General features: G+C 47.7%; 1 protein-coding gene across 1 annotated transcript in view; it reads left to right on the top strand.

Moving 5' to 3' along the window:
• Window positions 1–21139, top strand: part of CACNA1G (calcium voltage-gated channel subunit alpha1 G) — a 133366-nt gene that overhangs the window by 82796 nt on the left and 29431 nt on the right. Inside the window, 8 exon segments of the mRNA XM_080560363.1 lie at window positions 164–287; window positions 3339–3407; window positions 4281–4465; window positions 10791–10917; window positions 14235–14360; window positions 14974–15063; window positions 15608–15800; window positions 18280–18330. Of these exon segments, the coding sequence (XP_080416489.1) occupies window positions 164–287; window positions 3339–3407; window positions 4281–4465; window positions 10791–10917; window positions 14235–14360; window positions 14974–15063; window positions 15608–15800; window positions 18280–18330 (965 nt within the window).

Here is a 21139-nt window from a genome sequence, read left to right as displayed (position 1 = left end):
GAGGGGGTTGCAAGACTGTGGCTCATCTGCTGTGCAAACAGGGTGCTCGATTCCCCGGCCGTGCTTCGGCTGCTGCGCAGGCGGGAGCGTTTTCGTCCCCAACCAGCCGAGCATTAACAGCTAGTCTGTGTGTTGTCTTTTTTTTTTCTCTCTTCCTTGGCAGATTCCGTCTGATGTGCAATAAAATCATCACGCACAAGATGTTTGATCATATCGTCCTGGTGATCATCTTCCTCAACTGCATTACCATTGCCATGGAACGACCCAAAATTGAGCCTCACAGCGCTGTGAGTTTGAGGTTAATGTTTTCTGTGCTCCAGGCTGTCGTGTTCCTCGTGCAGCCAGCTCATGTGGCTTGCACCCCACCGCCGTGCATTTGGGCTCTCTCTTTTCCTTTTTTAAATGGGAAGCTGCCAGCATATGTGTTGAATTAAGTACAGCGTTTACCGGGGTAATGCTGTCCCAGGAAAGGCTTTTCACCATCTCCTGCTCTGTGCACTGGGGCTGCTGCTCCCAGCTGTCTTGGTCCCTCTCCAGAGTCCCTTCAAAGAATGAGAGCAGAGATCATGGTCTGCCACTTACCGAGGCTCCCCTAATAATATCCCATTTCTGCAAGTATGATCAAGGTCTTAATCCGTGGCATAAGCATGGCATCTGTCTCAGTTTCCTTCTCTGATCAACCTTCAAACACTTTTCCTCTCTCAGCACAATGTTCGTTTCATCCATCTGTTGTTCACGGGCACGTATGTGTGGTGCGAAGGGAATGGGGGAAACTGTTCATTTCATACTTTTCTCTCCCTTTTGTCTATGATCTTTGTTGTGACACAAGCAAAACTGAATTGATATGTGCACTGTAATTCCATTTCCCCGAACCATTTTGCTTTAATTGACTGCGTAACGATTTTTCAAACCAGACCCTCACAGCACCAACCTCCATCAATCAGAGGGGCAGAATCATCCGGTTGCTCTTTTATTTTAGCATAGGTTGCGGCTGAGATATATGCTGGGTTCTTGCTGATGTATTGCAAAAGACTGCTCATATCGCAATCGTATAGGATCCTGTTTTGTTGTCGTAGGCGTGTCAGGCTGTTCATTTTCGTGGATCTTCAATGTTAGACCTTAAAACTGGAGTCGTGGCTGCTCTGTGCCTATTTTAAGCTTTCCCTAGTAGTCCTCCTTACTGAATTAGTTTGCCCGGAGGTTCTTCCCCTAAATCCACTTTTTTTTTTTTTTTCCTCTTTTGATTATTGTGCAGCCATGGAGCACCAACTCACAGCTGTGAGACAAGAGCAGGACTCCCTGCCAGCCAATCTAGCAGGAGGAAATCACCCTGCTGTTCCCCAAATGGGACACCCTTGAGATCCTAAATGCTTCCTTGGAGCCCCTTGCTGTGTCCTTTGAGAGCCACCATTCACCAAGGCTGGCTCTGAAAGGAACGGTAGCTGCATGGAGATGGAGGGAGCGGTATGACATGCAGAGTCAGAGGAGCCCACAGCACGTAGCACAAAACAGCACTGCTGCCAGTATAAGAGAGGGTGGACGAGATGTGGTGTCCCCAGGGACTGGCAGAGTGCACAGAGGAAAGGAGACAGGGACCAGTGTGAGGCTCCTCAGCGTCAGGTTGTATCCAAGGGACCCGAACTGGGTCACTCAGGGCAGGAGCTGAGCTGAGCCGTGGTCTAGGAGCAGGGGGATGCTGAGCAGTGGTAGCGAGCAGGGCAGCCAGGAGGAGTGCCCAGCCCCTGCTCGCACTGATGGAGCTTTCATCTGGAAATGGAGAGAGTTAGTTTAGCTTGAGTTGTTTAAAATAATTGTACTTTGCTTCCCCGAGCTGTGGATTTTCTAGCTTGTTCAAGCGAGTTCTCTTTCCCTGCCCCAGTTTCAGCTGGCTTATCGGAACAGGGGATGCAGTTGCTAGCCAACACGCGCTTCCCATTTCAGAGAGCGCGACATGGGCCGTGGAGATTATCCTTCAAAATAGCCACACGCTTGCCAGAGAGGAATGTAATATCCTCAGTCTCCTCCATGCTATTGCTGTTTTATCTCCAGCACCACAAGCAGGTCCCTACCCTCTTCCTCCCGCACGCCGCCTCGCCCTCGCACCAGTCTTTTGTGTGGCAGTCAGCGGGCGGCCGGAGATGTTCCCTATCACAGCTCGCGCAATCACAGTGCAGGCCTAGGACCTAATTAATTATGGGCCCAGGATGGAAACAAGCTACTCTGTGGTTCCTGAGTCACTTTCAGTAAATCATGATCTGACAAGCGAGAGAGTTGCCAAGGTGTTTTGTCTTGTTTAAATTGCATCTCATTTTGAGTGAGAGATCTGCATCTCTTACAGGACTGCTCTGTAGAGAGCAGCAGAAATAAATCCAAAATCGTTATTAGCAGAACCGGGGCCAGTTCAATTGTATGCACACATGTATACATGCACAATCCCCACCTTTTCTCCAGCTTCCACCTTCTACCATCCATTTCTCAGCACAGGCAATCAGAGATTGCTTAGGGATTAGGGAAAAGTGTAATTTATTTAATGGTCATCATTAAAAAAGAAAGGTTTCTGCTAACTACAGATAGGGAACCGGTCCATGGTCTCATCTGTAATCGCTAGCTGCTGTTGCAGAACAGTGGCAGCGAGGACTGCATGGTCTGGTGGATAGCACAGGGGACGGGGAGATGAGACCGCTGGGCTTCGTGCCCGGGTCTCGCCTGTGGCTTTGGGCGAGTGATTCACCCTTGTGGGGACAGGTCTCAGCTGGCACCAACCCCCGGAGCTTCTCGGCTTCGGTGGAGCTGTGACAGCTCATGCCAGCCGCGCTCTGGCCTCCCATGTGTCCCGCTCACCTGGCAGCACAGCCACTCCAATATTGACTTAATTTACCGGGGAATTGGGAGCTCGGTGATATTTGCGCTGCACGGCGACAGCCGCAGGTGAGGGGCAGGGAGAGATGTGCCAAGGATACGAGATGGCCAGGTGTCTGCTGGGGGGCAGCCAGGGGCCTGGGGGACATCCAGAGGCCTAGGGGACATCCAGGGGCCTGGGGGTGGTCAGGGGCCTGGGGGGGAAGCCAGGGGCTTGAGGGCCGCCGCGGTGCTGGCGGAGGGGCCGGTGCTGCGCTGCTGCCCCTCTCCATGGTGCTGACACGGCCCGGCCGCCCGCAGCGAGGTTGTCTAAATATTTGGATTTCCCCACTCCGCGAGCAAACAGTCCGAGGCCTGCTTCAGCACAGAAGCTGCAGAGCAGTCAGCAGCCGCACAAATGTGCGCGGGGAGGTGTAGAGCTGTGGAAAGCGAGCCATAAAATGTTGTCTCTTGTTTTTCTTTTTTTTTTTTTTAAATAGGAACGGATTTTCCTAACGCTCTCTAACTACATCTTCACGGTTATCTTCCTGACTGAGATGACAGTTAAGGTAAATGAAGCTGGAGGATAAGTGTGTCTGTATTATATCAGTGATGTTTTATTGCATTGGACTTGCAAAACTCCTAGGTCTACCGGTGACGAGCGAGGTGAATATTTTCCCCCTCTTGAATCATATTCGAATACCCACCACACGCCTTATTCTGAGCACGTTTTACATCAGAACAATTTCACTGAAGTTGCTCTTGATTTACACCATTATACGAGCAATGCAATGCTTCAATTCAGCAATCCTTCCCTATTCAGCAAAGCTCTTGAGCATATGCTTAACTTCAGCCATGCATGTAAGTCCCATTGTCTTCAACAGCCCATTGTCCTCAACAACCTAAGCAGCTATGTGCTTTCCTGAGGAGGAAGATACTTAAGCACATTGAAATTCTTTGCTGGGTTTGAGGCAGGAGGCTCAGAAACCCACTGCTGTAAATCTCTCTTGTGTAATTCATAATGATCTCACAGAACAATTGCTCTTTCTATGGAAAGTTTCTCTAGTTTCTGTATTTGCAAAGCTTGTAACTGATTGCTGTGGGTCAGCCACCCTGAACCTTTCCTCCAGGAGTCTATAGAAATAAAACACAATCAAACTTTTTCTGCCAGATCTAAACATGTTAGAAACACTTCTGTGCAGCTAGGCTTAGTTGCATTAAAAATACATCTGTGAGGGACAATCTGGGATGTATCTGCAGAGTTATTTTACAGTCCTTGCAATATAACACTTTGCTGATTTGTCTCATTAGGCTTCTATACTGGGAAGCAAATGGACTCACAGACTTGTATCTGTAAATAATGCACTCTCAGCAGGTTGCTAACTGGAGAAAACATATTGGATGCAATAGTCCTAATTTGTTGCAACTTGTTGTCCGGGCAGGTGGTGGCACTAGGCTTGTGTTTTGGGGAGAAAGCCTACTTGAAAAGCAGCTGGAACGTGCTGGATGGGGTGCTGGTTCTCATCTCGGTCATTGACATCCTGGTCTCAATGGTGTCAGACAGCGGCACGAAAATCCTGGGGATGCTGAGGGTTCTGAGACTGCTGAGGACGTTGCGGCCCTTAAGGTAAGCAGAGGATGGGGAAGACCTAAAAGCACGTAGGGTGTGCGTGCCGAAGGGGTAGCTGAGCTGCTGCTGCAATGCAGCTGCACTCATGCAAGGGAAGGGGCAGGCGAGATAAGGGCACGGCGTGTTGTGCCCAGCCTCCTGCTGCTCCCCAGACAATGAGCGGCCGCGGGTCCTGCCGAGCCGCCAGGGGCTCCGGGCACTCGCTGCGTTTTGGGACCGGCCCCAAGTGCAGTAGTAAACTGATCAATGCCTCTTTTGCTCATTAAAACACACATCCCCTGCTATTTGTGTTCTCATTTGCTCTGCGTAAAGTGCAGCTTAACAGCTTCTTCTCCCCCTTTCCTTCAGGCAGTCAATGGCTTTCGTAACAAAGAAGGAAATTAGTAGCAGGTGGCAGATCATTTTTAAGGAAGCAGAGACTAAACTCTTACTTAACCTAGAATGCAAAGAAGCCTTTTCCCCTCAATTCCCTGTTAATTTTAAGGAGATGTTTGTTTTGAATATTGCCCCGACAAGCTGCAAGCAGTTGTCCTTCTGACTCACTCCCCCACCCCTGGCAGCAGGCACTATCCCATGCTCCAGGGCAGGCACCCCTCCAACAAGAACTTGCCCCAGGAGCAGCACCCGTTTGGTCCTGTACCCCAAGGCATGAAGGTTTCTCCCCATGCTAAATGCAGTCCCTCTTTAATGCCATTGTTGCTGCTCTTGTTATGCAGCAGCTAATAAACCTTCCTGCTCAAAGCATCTTTGTGTGGCTGTCATATCTTACTGCTGCTTCCTTCATAAAAGGTTCTCTTTGAGTCAGGATTTTCTTTTTCACGACAACAACAAGAAAAAAAGGACCCTGCTTCTGACAGAAGATGTTGTTTTACTACCCTTGTGTGAATAATAAGTCTAAATAACAATGGCCATGACCATACATTATATATCTTTCAAATATTCTTAACAGCTATGAAAGAGTTTCTGTTAAATTGGGCTATGTGTATGTTGTGCTTGAAGAGTTTTAGGACATGAGCTGCTTTAATCCTTTTTATCTGGACAGATGTCCTGTTGGTGTGGTTCATCTCTCTGGCCACACGACTGGACTGTCTTCCTACGTGACTCCAGAATTTTTTCTCTTCAAGTGTCCCCCAGCACCTCCATGTCAACTGTTGTTTCTGGGGGGAATTTCTGCCAGATTTGTGGTTTGTTGGATCTGTTCTGCTCTTCTGTTTAGACGGATTTTTGACCCACGTTAAGAAAACCTGCAAAATAATCAGGCTATCTCAGGGTAAAAGAAGGATCAGTTTCCTGTCTCTGAGCTGCAGAATGCAAGTTTCTCTCTGGAGGTGGTGTGGTTAAATCAGATGTAGAGTGAGATTTTTGGGTTGTGCTGAGCCCTGCTAGGGTCGCTGTCTGACCCTGCCACCTGTGTGCTTCTTCGTGGATCTGTAGATCTGCCTTGCCAGAACTCGAGGCTTCATTTGCTGGTCTTTCCCTGCAGTCACCTATGTGCATGAGTAGTGTGCAGTTATGGGGAATAATCCATGGAGTAGCTGCAGGGCGGAGGAAGACCTGCCATCTGGAGCATGTGCAGGATTAGGTCCTTCCATTGCTATTCCATTCCTGTTGGCATTCAATATGTTTTCTCAAGAGTGTCTGAATGTTTTCAGCCGACACACTGCTTTATACTACAAAGGAAATGTAAAAAGACAGCAACAGGCCCATTCCCTAAATATGTTCACAATCAGTTCTATTCCCCTGTAATTAGATTTGTAGGAAATGAAAAAGCAGCCATCAAACCGGGGACTTTTCACTAAGTCGTAAATCTCCGCCTGTGGAAACCCATCTGCCTCGGCGACGTGCATCCGGGCTGCCCCGCTCTGCTGCGGGTCTCCATGTCCCTGCCGCGATCCCCAGCTGGATCGGTGCAGGACGGCAGCAGGATTGTGCATGCCATGGCCCTAGTCCCCATATCCAGGTCAAGTCCCCCATGGAGACCAAACCACTGGTTTTCCTTTCTGAAGTGACAGCTTGTGCCACCACTGGGGGATGGAGCCGGCCGCCCGCTGCCCTCCCATTGTGCAGGCACCTGGGGACAGGGCAGCAGGGATGGCACCATCAGCAAGCAGCCACAGCTCTCACCCTGAGCTCGAGGGCAAGGACAGCCCTCGTCGCCTCTGTGTTGGCTTTTCTGGTTGATGACTGGAAGGGGTTCTCGCAGAAAGACCTCCCTTGTTCTGTCGCTTGTTTTATCCCGTGCAAACAACCCCGCTGCTTTATGCAGCACACAGAGCCACACATGCTTGTGCCATTTGCACAGGCGTAAAAAAACTCTGGCCTGCGTGCCAATCACTGGCTTTTGATTGCATGATTGATTATCAGCCTCCAAATTGAATCCATGAGGATTCAAGCCCAGCTTTATGACCAAAATTCCAAAAATATATTTACAAAGGAGTGACATTTAAAGATGTTTCCATGACCCTCTGATGTTTCAGCCAGTAGAGGGATTGCTTATACAATAACATTCCTTCCTAATGCGTTCAACCTGCTCTTGTTGGGATCAAGTGTTGTAGCTTAAGATACAAGAGAAATCAAGATTGAAAATGTATTCAGAATTAATTTGGTTGGACTTCAGTGCTGTTTTACTCTTTACAGCGCCTGGGCTTTGCCTTTCAAAACAGATGGATAAATTATTCACTCTTCATACCATTGCAGTAGGAAATAGTCATTTCATAGACTCTCTTCTCCCTATCATATTATCACCTTTGCTTTTTTTTTTTTTTTTTTATCTGTGGAGGAAGGCCTTCATTAATGTTGATCTGCTACTTCATCTAAGTGCTCCTTCTTCATCTGAGTGCTCTAATCAGACCAGCAGGCTTAACGTTAGGAAATGTGATCCAGCTGGGGTGAGGCTGGCAGTGGTTTCGGAGTGTCTCACACAAGGGGTTTGACAGCATTGTGAACGCTGAGACCAGCAGAACCAGGAGGAGCTCGAGGGATTAGCATTTCTTCACAACGAACAAAAAACAGTCTAACTTCAATTTCCCTATTTGTCATACGCTTAATGCAGATGGGAATTGCCCTGAATGCAACATCAGCGAGTCTCCGGCTCTGGCACGTCTGGAGGGCTCCAAATCAGCTGGATCCTTCAGCAACAAATTGCAGGAGCGGTGGGTCAGACAGTACGAGTCCGCAAGCCTGATACCAGCAGGATCTCGGGCAATATTGATGAGGCACAGGGATGCTGTATGTTGACATATTGGAGCTGACACTAATAATCTGGAAATGCTGAGGATTTCATTGGCACTTCTGAGAGAGTTATCAGACTCTCAAGAGAGACAGCAGGAGTCTTTGCATGGACTTGCCTCGACATTGGATCAGGCCCTCAGTTTGAGGCAGCTCCAAGGTCTGAAGGTTTTCATTAGTAAGAACTATCATTTTTCAAAATCTTTTCAAAGTCTTCTCTCTCTGTAGGGCTGGAAACAGCACTGGCATGGAGCTAGACTGGTGGCAGCTTATACCCTCATGCATCCTCATTTGAGGAATTCCCTGGTTGATCAAATCTCTGAAAGCAGCCAAATGCTGCAGTTCTTCAGCCTTTTTTTCCTCAGTACATGCGACTTTGCTAAGTCAGATGAGAAACCTCCTATTTTCTATCTCTGTTGGATACCAAATAGTATACCACAAGGGAAATCACTTTATTATTTCTAGGATAGGTTTCGTTAATAACCGTTGGAGAAAATTATCAGCTTTAGACACTGGAGGCTAAATTTCTTCCTTGTTCTCCCAAATTTAAGGATGCTCCAGTAGTTAGACCACAGGCCTTCAATTTACAAGGCCTGACTTCCGTTCCATCTTGCAATGTGGGCAAAATACCTAAGCCAAGATCCCAATGTACCTAATTTCTATTGAAATCGTTGGACGCGAAGTGCCCACAGAGCTCTGGGAACATAACCATGATCCTCCTGTGCCTCAGTTTCCCATCTGTAGTTTGGCAGTTGTAATAGTGCAAGGATAGTGCAAGGGTAATATGTGAAGGACACTGAAAATCCTTAGACCATCTGAGGATCCAGAAGTTTGGGATTCAACCTCAGACTGCCTGGCCCTGTATGCTGACGTGGACTGGGAGGAGTCCTCGACCTGCAGACACTGCCTGCTGGGCTGGATGAGCCAGCCCGTTGAATCAGGCACAGCTCTCAGCCTCGGTGCGGGTACGAGTGACAGCAGCAGCCTGCCTGCCCCAGCAGGGACCTCAGCCCGGAGCAGTTCTTGTAGGCAGCGCTGGCAGCGCACACCGACTGGTCTCCGCACTGCCACGGCTGCATGGGGTCCACACCATCCCCTGGAGCACCCCAGCCTCAAGCTGCTTCTCTCTCTGAGACTTCTATAAGCCCTCCTCCCCCAGCTCAATTCCTAAAATAGCCCAGGTCTGAGCATCAGGAAAGCTGGGGTGTCCGAAATAAGGAGCCACACCAGCTACCTGGAAGAGACACCCAGCGAGAGTAATAGAAGCATCTGCCTTTTGTGTTTCACCGGTAAGGGAGTGGATAAAAATATCACCATCTGTTTCTTTTTTAAAAGGATAATTGATGATTTACCCTTGACATTTCAAGTAAATATTTAACCAGAAAAAAGGGAAATAATTTTTAGGTTTTCAGGATGCTGTTTAAAGCCAAGAGGCTTTGAAAGAACTGGTGCCTGTGCGCTGAGCACCACAGTTTGCTCGAGCTGTGGGCTCTGGGGCAGGAGAGGGCTCGTGCAGGCTTAGCCATGGTCCCAGCCCGGGTCAGGCAAGCACACGCTCAGGCCATGCATGTCAGGCACATGGACGTGTCCATGGGGACCTCTGCTGGGAGCACCAGAGACCAGAAAGGGGGAGAGACGAGAAGAAATTGGATTTTCTCCAGACAACAGAACTCCAAGCTGTGCTTCAGGCGGGGCAGCTGGGTTTGGGGCCAAACGGCAGAGGCGGTGAGAAGACTTGATGGCAAAAGAGAGAACCAGGCAGAAACAAGAAGGTGGGGAAGTTTGTGGCACTTTTGAGTGCCAAGTGTTCGGAGGAGCCACCAGCCTGTACCCAGAAGCACGCGGGCGCTTCCCCCCTTCAGGCTGACGCAGCAGACAGCTATTTCTGCTCTGGGAGAGCACAGCTTCTGTGGCATCAGTACAAGCTGATTTACAGAGCTAGCGAAATGCTTAACTCCAGTTGGCATCAAGAGGGGGGAGGCGTGCAACCTCTTCAGATGCCTTTGTCAGTCCCCCAGCTCTCCACCTTCATGTCTGTGATCCTGAATACGGTGTTCATCCTGCCCAGCATGGTGAGATGGCTTCTCTAACGCTCGCAAGCTTTGTCCTTTCATCATAATATTGTCTTTGAGAGTATAGTACAGTTTCTCCTCTTTTATACATATATTCTAGCAAGCTTCTCTGGTGATGTGCTCATTATTCTCCACCAACCTTTCCATATAAGCTAATCCTCTGTTAAGAAATCCTGTGCAGTACCAGTCAGAGAGGAACTACAGAAATGAGGTTAGATTCCTGCGGTCCCACTGGTGAAGTTCCACCTGGATGGCAGCACTGGTTCTGTAGCTGAGGCTGTACAGCGGGTATAAAGCTGAGACTGGTGGAACCGAGGGGCAGCTCAGGTCTCTGTACACAGCAGCACTGTGGGTGCGTGTACAGACACCTGCAGGCAGCTGTGTAAGAGTGGCTGCTTCATTTCTCCAGGCTGAAGCAGGGAAATCAAGAGCCTTGCCTAAAACCACACAGGAGTGCACTCTGGGAGGACTCTGCAGTCCTGGACATGCTGTAGACATAAAGGTGTGTGTTTGTGGATGAACCAAAACAAGTGGCTGCATCCCAGGGAAGCTGTGATCAAGTATGGAAACTAGAGAGCCTTTTGGGGCCAAACAATAGGAATAGGAAAATGCCAAGCTTTGAATATATTGTAATGTGTGGCAACTAGAAGAAGCTGATCAGGAGGTGGATCAAGGGTAGACAGCGGGTTAGATCAAAGCCATCATTCTGAGTTTAAAAAACATGGGGCTAGCCTATCTATCCTCCTTCCTAGGTCCTCCTCCACTGACCTTTCTGGTCTGGCTCTTCTCACGTGGTTGCTTCCCCTCTCTTCTTCCGTGCAAGGCTGTATGCATAGGCAGAGATCCCTTTCCCTCAAATACTTCAACAATCTCTCAGGTTCTCCCATCATGTTTTTTTGAGTTATTTGCCATTGTTAAAAAAATCTCTAATGCTGTCTTTTCCACAGGTCTTCTATTCAGGGAGGAGGCAGAACTGGGCAGATCAGGACTAACATAGGTTTTGTGCTTACTTGCCCTCGCAGAGTCATTAGTCGAGCCCAAGGACTGAAGCTGGTGGTGGAGACTCTCATGTCATCCCTAAAGCCCATTGGGAACATCGTGGTCATCTGCTGCGCCTTTTTCATAATCTTTGGGATCCTGGGAGTTCAGGTGAGTCCCTGTATGCCTCGGCACCAAGACAGAAAGTGTAGCGGGCCCCGAGTGGCTCCACAGCTGGGTATCTGTAGCAGCATGTGCCCTTTCTGAAGCCAAACCCAAGGGGCTGTTCAGTCTTCCTGGGGAATTCTTCCTCCCAGCGAGGAGGAGGCAGATTTCCCATTACTGGTCAGCCATTAAAAACTCTTCTTACAGCCTAACAGCAGTGACCAGCTACGTGCATCACTAGCTGTAGCTGAAGTAGCAGTGGTTACAGCCAGTTAGTGGGGTTGGCTTTGCCTCTTTCTGGCTTTGTCAAGGTCTTGCAGCCAGCTCTAGAAACGTGTGTTGGTTTTGAATGCCTCACTCTGCTGCAGCTAACAGCCCCGAATGACTCAGACCCAAGGGCTTATGCAGCTCTCAGTCCACACCTCAGCAGGACAGCGTGGCCTTTCCAGTGCTCTCAAAACACGATTATTCCTGACTTTCCAGTCTTGGCTATGTGTCACTTGATGTGTTGAACTTTCTTGAAGCTTCCCTATTGCATGTGGTGGTACAAAAGCCGATGTGACGACCCCCTTGGAGGCACAGAATGGGCTTTCTTCATCCTTTCCCCACCACAAGGACTTTTGCTCTGCCTCCAGCAGGACATAAATCAAGCTATTTCGCCACTTTCTTCCCCTGGCCACACCACAGAAGGGTCAGGCCTGAGGCACTGCATGTACTGCCAGAAAAACTCTGCTTGGGAAACTGTTAAATCCCATTCCTGTTCAGTCTGTGAGATAATGTGGGGACGTCTCCCCTCCACCTTTCTTCTAGGTTTAAAGCAATAGGGAGACAGAAACTCTCAAGGCTGAAATTGTAGGTTTGTAAACTCCAGAGAGACCTTGACCTGGAGATTCATTCAAGTTCTGACAGTTTGTGTAACTGAAAGCTTGCAGAAATAGAAATTTCTGAGTCTGCTTCCTGCTGGCACTGCTAGCAATATCCTCAGTCCCAGGAGTGCAGGAACCCAGGGGAAAAAGTGGCGGAGTTTCCAATGCAATTGGTTTCTCATTACCTGAGAAGAAGAGATTGTTTCATATAAATATTCTGACATAACACTTATTTCTCTCTGAAGTTTATCTGATCTGTCATGACCAGCTTTGGAAAGCAGTTCTGTTTTGCTTTGTTTTTGGAAGGGTGTCTTATATAATATTTTATACTAATATACAGTTTAAATAATAAATACAGCATTGAAAATAAACAGAGGAGAAAATCGTGCCATCCATAACCATCACAGCAGCTAGATTGGCTGAGTGTTACAGCACAACAACATCCATCCATTATACTAAACAGATTCATAAACCTAAGCATATCCCATGAAACAGTATAAAACTCAGACACAGGAAAATTTATGCCAAACAACAAAACTTGCAGTATGCTCTCTGAATTTCCTCCCTGCTAATTGCGACTGCTTCCCCTAGTGACTTGCAGTCTTCTGTTAAATTGTCGTGACTATCGATGTGCTTAAGTGGTAGACACAAGCAACACCGAGCCTGTATTCAGGAAGCAAAATTCTCCGTTAATATTTATGTCTAATTAGGTGTAAGATGAAGGATGTAACTATTTCTATAAAAAGACGATCTCTCAAAATTACAGTTGGTTTTCCCATGTAAATATAAGCAGAAGATAAAACTACAGTTAATTTAGTTCTTATGCTACAAAAATCTAGACTTCCAAGCTTCTAATGGTGTTTCCTCTTAGCAAGACTTTGTTGTGCCGCTTGTCCACATGTGGCTAGGCATCATCGGACACAAGTAACAGACTGATAAACAAGCACACTGCAAAAACACTCGGTCTTTCACTTTCAGAAATGCTGGAATCCGTAGCTCCAGCTGAAGCACAGCCAGCAAGCAGCACTTTTACAAATTGGGCTTTCTGTTTCCAAACCCAGTTAGTAGCTGTGTTACTGCTCCCATCTGACGGGCATTACAGTCCAGCTCCAGGAGAAATTGTATTTATAGACAATATATTAAAACAGTTGTTTACCTTCCTGCTTAATTAAAACTTTTTGATCTGTGCAGGCTATATCTCCCTCGCCTGCCTTACAAACAGATAGTGTTTCTCCATGGAAAGATCAGGGAATGCTTCTCTTCTTACATCCAGAGTTTTATGATTGCATTGAGTGGTGATTAACTTTGCATGCCTCGAGAACATCCTTCTGCCGCTGCTGATTTCTGAAGGAAACCCATGGAGTAATGTGTGGGCTTGTCTTGTTCGCTATTATTTCTACTGATACTTGAAATGAACAACAGATCAAAAACCATCAGCGTCTTTTCTCTGTATACCCAAGCAGTGTTTTAAGGAACCTGGAGAGCAGGTTGCCACTTTCCCCAAAATCAGTGATAGTAATGTCAATAGCTTCTGTCAGCAAATAAAATCAGGTTTGTTGGATGTCTTGCAGGCTCCGAGCCCACCCATTCTGCTAGCATCCATCACCCTGTCTGGAGCAGTCCTCCCCTGCCACTTTCTGTTCTGGCTGTGAGAAGCACCAGCTCTAGAATTAAGTACACGGAGGCTTGTGTTCCTTGTGCGGGTGTACAGCAGGAGTTTACTCCCCAGGAGCTGCATCTCTCCTGGTTTACACCAAAGGAAGCAAGGTCAGGATCAGGTACCCAGCCCCAGCTGGGCTCGACTCTGGGCACTGTGTGAGGAATATTTTCAGTCCCCTGCAGGGCTGCAGAGCCCAGTGGTGGCTGGAGAACAGCATTCAAATCAGAGACAGAGTGCTGCCAGCCCTGCACACAGCAAGAGCCCAACATCAGCTGCAGCAAGTCGGCTTCTCTCCAGCGTGTCCCCTTCCGACCTGTACAAAGCGGAGCAGAGCTCAGCGCTGCGCCTCTTTAGTGCCACCTGCGTGCGGCTGGCAGGGCCCCCGTTACGCCTCATTTCCCGGTGACTTTTGCAGCCAGCATCGCTGGCTGGGCTGAGCCGTCGGAGGCATCCCACGTGTCGCGAGCAGCCGCGGAGTGGTCCCGGCCATTAGCCCGGGCTGTGCCAGAGTTGGCGACCCAGCGGCAACGGGCTTTCGGCTGGTCTCAGACCACTGAACCACACAACCTAACGCACCAGGTGGGTGTCCCAAATGGTGTGAAGTCATGCGTTTGCTCATTAGGTACATATTATACAGGCTGCTCACACTCAATAACCCGCACGAACAAGGCCATTTCCTTTAAATCGTCTGGTCTGCATGGGCTGTGCAGAATTCCCCATGAGAAATGCCCATCCTCTGCAGAGAAATCCTGTGGTCCGAGCCATTACCTTTCCTCTCTTCTTTATGTGTTTTGCAGCTTTTCAAAGGCAAGTTTTTTGTCTGCCAGGGGGAGGACACCAGAAACATCACAAATAAATCGGATTGTGCAGAAGCAAGCTACAAATGGGTCCGGCACAAGTATAATTTTGATAATCTCGGCCAGGTATTAATAGAACGGTAATCTGCTTCTTTGCTCCTTTACCTCCTTGACTTAAAACCTGTGCATTATTATCCCATGGGATTTTCTTACAGGGCACTACCAGTCACAGTAAATATTCAGTTCACATACACAGCATTCTGTCTCTGTAAATCCCAAAGGTGGTGTTTCCAAGCAGGCATACACTTCTTTTCAGAACAGAACAAGCACATGTGGCTTCTTGGAGTACTTAATTGCTTCACTGCTACATAACAAACCAAATATATCTTGCAGAAGGGCTTGTCTAATAGAGCTGGACACTTTCAACCATCTCTGCGACACTGCCTTATTTTAGCTGTGTGGCAGGGACTAATTAGTAGGGAGCAGTAGAAACCTGGAGGGTGGAAGTGAAGGTGCTTTTGTGTTTGGCTTTGTGGTTTCCGAATTAGCGCTCATTGCTGAACCGGGTGATGACATTGATTGGGTTTTGCTGCCGGGAGAAACCTTGGTCATCAAAGTGTTCCATTATCAGCCAGGTAATGACAATCCCCAGACAGGAAAGGGCAAAGAAGAGTAAAATTTTACAGGTAAAAAAAGCTTTACTGTAACTGCGTGTAACTTTTTTTCTGTGCGTTTCTAGGCCCTGATGTCTCTCTTTGTTCTGGCCTCCAAGGACGGGTGGGTGGATATCATGTACGATGGCCTGGATGCCGTGGGAGTTGACCAGCAGGTACGTGGTTGCCAGAGGTCACAAGCTTCAGCTCTTTTTTTGCAGAATGCTGTGCTCTGGGGGGCTTGCGGGCTGCCAGGAAGGCAGCCACGTCCTGGGGTGTGCTGAGGAGCCCTGGGAAAAATCTGGATTTGTATCCAGTCTTTTTGCTGCAGATTTTGCCACACTATCGGTGTAGCTAGGCCACTGCAGGAGAACTACACCCGTTGAAGAATGAAGGCTGGCCTTCTAAAGCAATTTGGGCATTTTGGGAGAAAAGAACTGCTTTGTGTAGGTACAAGTTTTCAGTGAGGGAGACGATAGCTGCAAAAGGTGCGACTGTCCTGCTGCTGGCAGAACGGACGTGGTTCCGTCCTCCGTGTGCTTTGTGTTTGAGCAATATTCTGTCAAAACATCTCAGAAGGCTCTAGTTTTCACGAGGAGCAGAGCACACTGACCTACCTCAAAGGGGCACCCACTTTCAAGGCTGTGGATGTAGTAGCTGTAGACATTGGCTCCCATTTTTTTGAGGTTCAGTTGATATTTGCCCTCTTCCCATGCACAGCCAGTCATGAACTACAACCCGTGGATGCTCCTCTACTTCATCTCCTTCCTGCTGATCGTGGCCTTCTTCGTCCTCAACATGTTCGTGGGGGTCGTGGTGGAGAATTTCCACAAGTGTCGGCAGCACCAGGAGGAGGAAGAAGCCAAGAGGCGGGAGGAGAAGAGGCTTCGCCGGCTGGAGAAAAAGAGAAGGAGTAAGGAGAAACAGATGGCTGGTCGGTAGTCTTTCCACATCTTTCTGAGTCCTGCTTGACCTTCCACACAATCCCCTCCTCCCTCCCCTCCCTGCCTCGCGTCTGGTGATCATTCTTCTCCTAAAAGCATGTCCAGCTATGAAATTTGCATGAAGGAAATAGTGCTGTTTTAGGCTGAGCTAGGAGCCACGGAAGCCTTTTTAATAGCTGTGTGATTTGCAATGACCTTTCCATTGGAGGTTATTTAAATTTAAAAAATAATAATAATCAGACCTGGAGCTTCTTGGATAGCAGAGCTCAGTGTTACACAAATAGTGACAACTGCAAAGATCAGCAGTGCTGGATGGCACCGTAAATCTTCTGAATCACGAGCACTGTTGCTGATAACTGGATTCACTATTTGGTTTATTACAGCCTTGTAATGTCACAGTGATGCTACCTGTCCCATTTATCAAACAGGTTTATTTATTGGTAGAGTAGCACCACTGCTATTCAAGAGTGTAATAAAATAATGGAGCCATCTCATTCTAGTAATGCTTAAAAACCCCTTAGAGAAACATATCAATGCATTTGCTTGAGAAATACAGATTAGAAAAAAAAAAAAGCGATTGAGGAGAGTAACTAACTAGGCAAAATGGCATTGATGCAAACTGATCCAAACGCCAAGCTCAGTGTGCAAGCTTGCAGCCCTGCCTAGAGGAGGCTTTAAACGTGAAAGGATGCTCAACCTCCACTCTGTCAAAAGTCTATCTATCTTTGTCGTTTGGTCTTTTTTTTTTTTCTTTAAATTTGATTGAAAAAGGAAGGAATATGTCAGCCAGAGGTCAAGGTCAGAGGTACTTTTCTTCTCGCATGCTCTCTTGTGACTGAACTTTCTCCTTTGCCCTCCGTGTCCATGGCCTCACTTTTTCCCTCCCCGGTCCGTCCGCCTGCTGCTCACTCCGTGTCCCCTTTCACATCTCTTCTCTATCTTTGACAGACTTCAGTACTGTTTAAGAGACTGTCTGATCAAGTGCTTGTTCTCAATGCTGGTAATATTAAGTCTGTTTTATTTTATTTTTATTATTTTTTTGAATAACCTAAGGGGTGTTTAATAGCTGTGACAGGCTTAATTGTGCAACCATGAAACACAAGCATGTCTCAGCCTTTCTCGGTTCAGCACTCACGCAGCACTTTCCCATGTCTTTAAGTCCCATTAGCTTCACAGGTTTTGTAACCGATAGGATTATTCACACCAGCCTCTGGACATCAAACTTTGCTTTATGCCGAGAGCCTGGCTTCCTCGACACTCAGTGGAAAGACGAAGGCTTCCCTCAAGAGCGCTGGAGGACACTTTAGACTGTTCTCAGTTAAGTGGGATCCAGGTAGAAGGAATTGGTTTTCACACCAAGGAAATGCCTAGAAAGCACTTTTGGTTAGTCCAAGTTCCCAAACACGGTTTCAGGCTGATGGTTTAGAAAATGCTTTTAAATGGTGAATAGAAAAATCCCTATTTAAAGTTGCAGTTTTGAAAGGCAGACGTAGAAGAAAAATAGATGTTTAGTTATTATTAATGACCTTATTTATAATGCTAGAGGAACTAGATGAAAAGATGTAAGTCTGGGCAATTTCCCAGCGGGAAGGAATCACAAACTATCCTTTGAGATGTAGTTATTCATTCAGTCCTATGAAATGTCTAATTAAAGAGGCAATAAACAGCTATTTTACTGAGGATCAAATATTGCTGAGTATTCAATCGCCATAAAAACCTTTGAAGAGCAAAGTCTAAAGCCCTCCAAATCGCTTCAGAACAGTTTTCCCAATTCAAGTCCAGCAAAATGCTGTTTTTAATTGACCGTGTCCGGCTTTGCCCTCGAAGACAGCAGATGTCACAGCTTAGCTTCGTTCTGCATGGTGGGAACTTACAGCAGATACCGAGATGAGGCTTTGGTTGTGCCAGCAACTGCATGGGGGCTCCTCCTGGCAGGGCTTCCTGAGTGTCCCCGAATCTACCTACAGATGTCTATTTTTCATGTAGCCAGATGTAGACATCTAACAGTTGTTTTTCTTCATAGACTTTTCAAATGCAGTTACCCAGTCTGAAAAGCAGAGGAGCGTGTGGGATCCTGGTTGGTGAGGTGTAGGCAAGTGCAGGAGTGGTTGCTGTAAGGTGCGCTGGCCCAGCAGGACGCGTGCCCCACCTCAGGTACAAAGTCTGTCCTCCAGGAGCGTCTCCTCCTCCACCACCATCAAGCCAGGGCGTTCTCAGGGATCTCTTGGGCTTCCACCTGTGTACACGGGAAAAGCACAAGAGCCCTTCAGTGTTCATGACGAGCCTGTGTGCCCGAGCCCACCCTCCATGGGACGCGAGGAGAGGATCCGCAAGGAGATGCTCACGGTAGAGGCAGTGGAGAGCACGAGAGCCGTAGGAACCTCTCAAGGGGAAGGGAAGTCTTGCCGCGTGTCCTGCCGGATGATTAATGCCGTTTCGTTCTTTTAGATCTAATGCTGGATGATGTATTAATGGAGAGCACAGCCAGTGCAGTGCAAGGTACTGGGAAGTCGTCACGTCTCGTCCCACTTGAATGGCAGTGCTGTGTAACTAACGGCTGGCCACGCTGCTGTGAGGCATCCCACTAAACTGTGTGTGTGGTGCAAAGCTCGTTTGCTTACTTCATGGCACACGCGTCTCATTCTGACCTGCAGGTCTGCAGACCTGGCTCAGGACTGACACTTGCAAATCCTTAATTTATCCCTTGATCACGTTATGTTTTTCAGTCATTTTTTTTTTCTGGTTTTCGTTAAAGCACTGTCAGACTTTTCATAGCTCTTTTTTTTTATTTTTGTTTTGTTTTGTTTCGGAGAATAATGTCTGGACTATGAAAGGGGTCCTTTATTGTTTACGCTAGCTTTCCAACCACAGACTGAGGAGTCTCTGAATAACTTGCAGGAGTGTCTCTGGAAGGCGGGCAGTCTCACTTAGGGAGATCATTTCGTTATTTCGCCAGCCCTCGCTCCTTGCTCCACAAAAGCTGTGCAGCAGGGAGGCACTGTATTTTTCAGCGGGGTAAAATCCAGGATAGTGCAGATCTGCCCCACACCAGCCCTCAGCAGGGACATGGCTTTATCTGTAGTGCTGCCAAACTGGTAAATTCTTCATCCTGATAGAGAGCTGCTCCACCCATGAGGCTTCTTGTAAGTTAAAAGAAATAAAGATGCCACCTCATATCCTCTCCAGGCCCTGCAGGGATGGGGCAGCTGTGCTGGAATCCGCTCAGGGTCTGTGCTAACCACCCTGACCCGCTGCTCGCTGGCGTCAACCTGTCCCCTTTTATTTTTAGAAGAAGCTTTGATCTGGCAAGCATTTTGTTTAATTCATAACTTAAGAATATTAGCCTGAATAATTAAAGAGGCGCCAACGTAGAAACAAATATAGCTGTAATTTTCGACAAAAATAATACGCTGGGAAAATTGTGCTGTTAAAACTCTCACCTGTGAAAAGTCTCCCACTGCCTGAGCTGGGAGCAGGGCTCCATCCATCTGTCACACGCTGCAGGGAGTTTTGATTAAATAGAAATTGCAGGTGAGGGCGATTGGCTTTGGCTGTGGAGGGTAACTCAGGGGGACAGAGGTTCCCATCCTTATATTTCTGAGCCCTTTGGAAGTTATCACAACATGCTTTCATAAACCCTGAATCTCCTTTCCATTGCCATTTCTGGTACTTTTATTTCTTTGCCTTCATTCTTGCTTTTCTTGTTGGTCTCCTCTCTTCTGCAAAACTGGCCACCAGCCCTCAGGGCAGCACCGGGGGTTGCCCTGGGCTTGGGGGCTTCTTTGTTTGTTCTTTTTGTCTGGTTGTGACGCCTCTTCTGGTTGTACAGAGTTACGTCAAGCATGTTTTATGGTATTTTATTTTATTTTTAAGGCATTGAATTCATTCCAAACCCCTCTGTTATCCTGTGCAGACTCAGAAAGAGTTCTGGAGTCTGCCTTTAAAAAGCGTGCGATTGTCAGGTCTGTGCTTTGTGTTGCCTTTTGTTGCCCTTTCTTTGGATCCCATCTCGGTGAATACGCCACGCTGCTCTTCAGGCGCTGGCGTGAGCGCGCGGAAAGATTTCTTTCTGAACCCAACTGCTGGAGACATTAGGGAATCGATCCTGGGTGCCGTAGATGAACCTCCTGGGGTTCAGTGGGAAACCTGAAGTTGTGACGCCAGCACTTCCACACATCTCTGCAGTTACAAAGGGCTGCCTTTCTCTTTATGTGAAGATAAGATGGGGAATTGTGTGCGTGCGCTGCTGCCTGGTGCGTAGTGAGAGATTACAGTTTTTTTTTGTTTTTTTTTTTGTTTTTTTTTCCCAAAGTCTACATTCTATCACAACTGGAAACTTCACAGTGGAAATAATTTATCATTTTCCATTTTTCTTTTCATTTTTTCTTTTTTTTTTTATAAATCCATTCAGTACAATAAAAGCCAAGTAAAATGCTGTGTTTAAATAAAAAAAAAAAAGTTCCTTCAGTGCAAACTACTTTTTAACCTAATAATGTTCTTGATACAGTTTGTAAATCCAGCTGCGTCATGGGCTCATTGCTCACGGCCTTGCTGCCGTCCTCCAGATATACTCAGAGCTGCAAAGGAGTTAATTCCCTTATTATAGAAGGAGGAAAAAGCCAGAGGAGACTGTAATGGAATTGTCCCACTCTCGTGAATTCCAATTTCCCGTGCCCACGCAGCTCCGGCTGCAAAGCCACTTCGGGGAAAGTGGCAATTTCTCTCTTGACAGAGCTATATTGGGAGGCAGCCCCGCTCCAGCAGTGGCACCATCCATTTTGGAGCCACGCGCTCAGCTTGGAGAGGGCAGAGCAGGGGTAGGAATGGGGAAGGTTTGTTGTGCAGCAGCAGTAGTCACTGCCTTAGCTGACAGGCTAGCGGCAGGGGGCATCAGCCCCGGGTTTTACTGGGGAGCGAGGGAGCAGCACGGCGAGATGCTCAGGTAGCCCAGGATCCAGGCTGGCGATGCTGTGGGCTGCTGCCTTCTGCTCGCCAGCCCTCGGCAGGCATCGCCCGCAGTCATAATCCCATGGGATGATGCAAAGAGGAACAGGGAAAGTCTGCTTGGGAAACAAGTCAAGCTGAGAACCCATAAAAACAATTAGCTAACAGTGAGTGCCACCGTGGCAGGCATCTGCCCCGTAGAGCCCATTTCCCAGGACAGAGGGACAGGAAGGGTTCTCTGGACCAAACATCTCTCTGCAAAATCACCTTTCTACCTGGGCTAGGAGAAAATTAGTTGGGATCCACTCTCTGAGCTGGTTTTCTCCAGTGTAACTCCATCTAAATCCGAGACACTCCTCTCGCC

The sequence above is a fragment of the Anser brachyrhynchus genome (assembly GCF_964034855.1).
Source record: "Anser brachyrhynchus genome assembly, chromosome: 18".
In the NCBI taxonomy this organism is placed as follows: Eukaryota; Metazoa; Chordata; class Aves; order Anseriformes; family Anatidae; genus Anser; species Anser brachyrhynchus.
Note: the sequence above shows the minus strand (reverse complement) of the source record. Positions and strands in the feature narration are given on the sequence as shown.